Source organism: Hippocampus comes, unplaced genomic scaffold (genome assembly GCF_001891065.2).
Source record: "Hippocampus comes isolate QL1 unplaced genomic scaffold, H_comes_QL1_v1.1 scaffold111, whole genome shotgun sequence".
NCBI lineage: Eukaryota > Metazoa > Chordata > Actinopteri > Syngnathiformes > Syngnathidae > Hippocampus > Hippocampus comes.
The window spans coordinates 3,554,025-3,557,982 of record NW_017805698.1 but is presented as its reverse complement, the minus strand read 5'-3'; the positions used below and the strand labels follow the sequence as shown (position 1 = coordinate 3,557,982).

General features: G+C 45.0%; 1 protein-coding gene across 1 annotated transcript in view; it reads left to right on the top strand.

Annotated features, from left to right (window-relative positions):
* arsh (arylsulfatase H) overlaps positions 1-3,958 on the top strand; it is a 26,767-nt gene that overhangs the window by 8,952 nt on the left and 13,857 nt on the right. The window contains exons 6-7 of the mRNA XM_019882291.1: positions 12-141; positions 1,185-1,405. Coding sequence (XP_019737850.1) covers positions 12-141; positions 1,185-1,405 — 351 coding nt within the window. The remainder of the gene's footprint in view (positions 1-11; positions 142-1,184; positions 1,406-3,958) is intronic.

Here is a 3,958-nt window from a genome sequence, read left to right as displayed (position 1 = left end):
CCCGCCTTCAGCTTCTTCTACGGCTTGCCTTTCACCCTTGTCAATGACTGCGAAGCGAAAATGGGGACAGCCATTTTGGCTAACCTGCAGCACGCACTCCGAAATATGGCTGTGTTGCTCATGGTTGGTCTTTTCACACTGGTGAGTCTGATTCAGAACTAAGTAAACCCCACTGCATTGAATGCTGCTGTTTTGGTTATACAGTATTTATTTAGATGACCTTCACAATTCGCTTTAACCTGGAAACTAGAAATGAAACAAAACTCATTTGGTAATTCACACAAAAGGAGATATTTGCTTAGTGTTTGAACTCTTCAAGTAAGAGAAAAGAACGAGTGTTCCAAATCAAGGTTTAGTTCCAGTTTAGACATATATTGGGTACTATTGCACTCAATAGTTTTCCTGATTCACCAGTACTGGGCCAACTCCTGGTTTCAAAATGGCTGTGCCCATGAAGTTAGGCTTTGTTTCCCACAAAAAACATCCCCCCAAAAATAGGTTCAGTGATTGATGGAGGACTCGGTGCCAGTGAAGCTGCATGTTAATGTTAGGAAATATTATTCATCATCTTTCGTGAAATATAGATAAATTTGATAGTTGTTGGAAATAAACTAAAATCTCAGGAAAACAACAATTTCTGCAAAAACACGTATTGAGAAGAAGTAATTATAGCCATATAAATCACAAAGATATATCAATCCCTCATATTTTACTGCAGCCATAAACCTCCAAATCACTCACCTGCAAAATGACAAAAATGGAGTCCTCCCACTCCACTTCTCTTTAGATCCCTTCATTGCCCCGTGAAGTTGACACCTGCTCACGTACGCTTTCTTTCCGGAAGAGTCGCGTGTTTTCCGCCTTGCTTGACTACCCAGTTGAACCGCGCAGCATCGACTGCGGTCCAATTTTTGCAACATCTACTGCAGCTGAACCTTTGCAGAATCTACTGCAGCCGAACCTTTGCAGCATCGACTGCAGCTGAACTGCCTCCGCAAATAGAAATTCCTTGATTGTCTTTTCCTTACATTCTGGCTCTACTAAGCCAAGTAAAATACACTTGCTTTCCTTTTCAATCCCCCTGCTTCACCCTGATCGTCATGGTAACATACTGTACCGTAGGTAGATATGATATACCCGCTCCGAATGAATGAAACACCTGGTGCACTTGTGTCTGTACACAGGTGTGCGTTTCCGCTTGCGGTCTTGTGGACATCAAGCCGTGGCTCTTGGTGGTGCTCATTTTGTTGAGCTTCCTGGTTCTTGCCGTGTGGTACGTCCCATTTGGACAATTAGCCAGGTGGAACTGCATCATCATGAGGGACCAGGAGGTGGTGGAGCAGCCAATGACACTGGAGACGCTACCCCACAGGATGCTGACTGAAGCGCAGCGTTTCATCGAGAGGTTAGAACGCTGGAAAACATGCATGGCAGGCTCATGGAACACTCTAAATCAATGGTGTCAAACTCAAGGCCCGGGGGCCAGATGTGGCCCGCCACATCATTTTATGTGGCCCGCGAAAGCAAATCAAAAATGTCAACTTCCATGATGTTTGCTAAAATCTCTACCAAAATGTTAAATTCTCACATGTAATAAGAGACATATTGTAAGCATTTTCTTGTTACCAAACCCCTCATTACAGTAACTTAAATAATAGTGGAATACACCGCAATGATTGACTTTTTATACAGTTTCAGTCATAACGGCCCGCCAACGGAAACGGTAACAAAAATGAGTTTGACTCTAATTTAGACTCTAAATTGTCCCCATGTGTGAGTTTGAGCGTGGTCTGCTAAGGGCTGGCAACCTACAGCCTGAAAACTGCTGGGACATGCTCCAGGACTCCCGTGACCCTTGTGAGGATAAGCGGTTTAGAAAATGGATGGATCGACATTTAGTTCTCTTGATCTCTTATTCAACATGCCCAGGAAATCACAATGTCCCATTACTAGTGGGGTATTGACACAAATAGTCAGCTTTTTTTAAGAGGTTAACCTCTAACATAGAGCCATCACGCTACTCAAAATCATAATGCCCATTTATACGGTACAATGTAGTGTTTTATTAACAAGTTGTAAACCTTTGATCCGGGGTATATGATTCCAAGCTGCAAATATTTTGCTGAGGTCGGCAAGCTCTACATAAGAAAAGAGTGTGAGAGAGTTGCTGTATTGCTTTCTGACTCTAAAACATTTTTCCCTCTGCAATTTCTTTAAGGCCTTCCCAGCTAGCACCTCTCATCCTGTTCCTGGTGCTAGCGAGCAACCATCAGGTCAGTGCAAATTGACATTATAGTCCCGCACCTATGGACAAATACATGGTAGTAGCTTCCTGTTGTCGTCCCATATGTTCCATTTACAGGACCCCCAACATAGACAGGCTGGCCTCAGAGGGAGTGAAGCTGACTCAGCACATCGCAGCCGCTCCACTTTGCACCCCGAGCCGGGCAGCTTTCATGACGGGACGCTACGCTGTCCGCTCAGGTCTCCTAATGAAGATTTTTCAAATTTACTTGTCCTCTTAGTTTGTTTACATTCACCTCGTTTCAGGGATGGCAGCGGAAGGTCGAGCACGGGTTAACTTATTCCTGGCGGGTTCAGGCGGGCTGCTACCCGAGGAGACTACTTTTGCCAAGAGGCTCCAGCAACAAGGATATAGTACTGGCCTCGTTGGTGAGGGCTTGGTTATTTTTTGTGCCCGCTTCATTTTTCCCCAAAATATGGTCCATGAGCACGCCCTAGCGGTTCATGAGTGTATTGATTCAAATGACAGTTTTTACTGCAACCTGTATACCCTCAACTAAGCATCACTTAGTTGAACGAAAGCACATATTTTATATTTTTTTAAAAACTCACAGGACACCACCAGACAAAAATGATACATTGCATATTTAAATGAATCTCAATTTGCTCACAAGTGCATTTAATTGGTGTGAAATGTGGGATTCCTTAGTTCACATATGTCAAAGTGCCGGCCCGCGGGCCAAATCCGGCCCGCGAGAATGTTTTCAGTGGCCCCTGGGATGATATTGATTTATTATTAGAACCGGCCCGCGGACCGCAGCAAGCCGAGAGCCCGCAGATCTTTTACACGCACCAAAACTACATTTCCCATAATGCAACGGTGACGCGCCAAGCAGTCGGCCGCTTTATTTAAATATTTATTCGTCTCGCAGTCGTTCCCATAACAGTGACATTAGCTTTCAGATACCCATCAAAAATGGCAAAACGGAAGGTGGACACTGAGAACCGCGGGTTTCAAACAAGGTGAGAGTCGAAGAACATGTTCATGGACGTAGCTGGAAAACCTGTGTGTCTTCTGGGTGGAGAAAGTGTGGCGCGATTCATTCATTCATTTTCCGAACCGCTTGATCCTCACTAGGGTCGCGGGGGGTGCTGGAGCCTATCCCAGCCGTCTCCGGGCAGTAGGCGGGGGACACCCTGAATTGGTTGCCAGCCAATCGCAGGGCTGTGGCGCGATTGAAATAGTGTAATCTGAGACGACATCATGAAACGAAACACGCAAACAAGAACATGGACATGGAGGGGGAAGGGGGATTTCATTAAAAACGGTATACTTAAAGTTTGTGACGAAGTTTACCCCGAAAAAAAGCAACTCTTTTTAAACGTGAGCATTAGCAGAAACACAATTGCAGTGTTTCTGCAAAGATACGGCAGTGCGTGCTGCGCAGTTTGACGGTTTCCTCCCCGACACAGTGGTCCCGCTGCGCATCCAGGCTGCTCAAACGTTGTCGAAAGTTTGGCAGCACATACGTGTGTGAACAACTATTTTCTTTGATGAAGCTGAACAAAACATCACACAGAAGTCGATTTACTGCTGAACACCCTCACTCAATTTTGAGGATTTGCTCAGCTCAGAGCCTGACCCCAAATATTGATGAACTTGTAGAAAAGTTAAGACACCACCGAGTATCAGCCTCAGCCTCAAAGAAGTGAA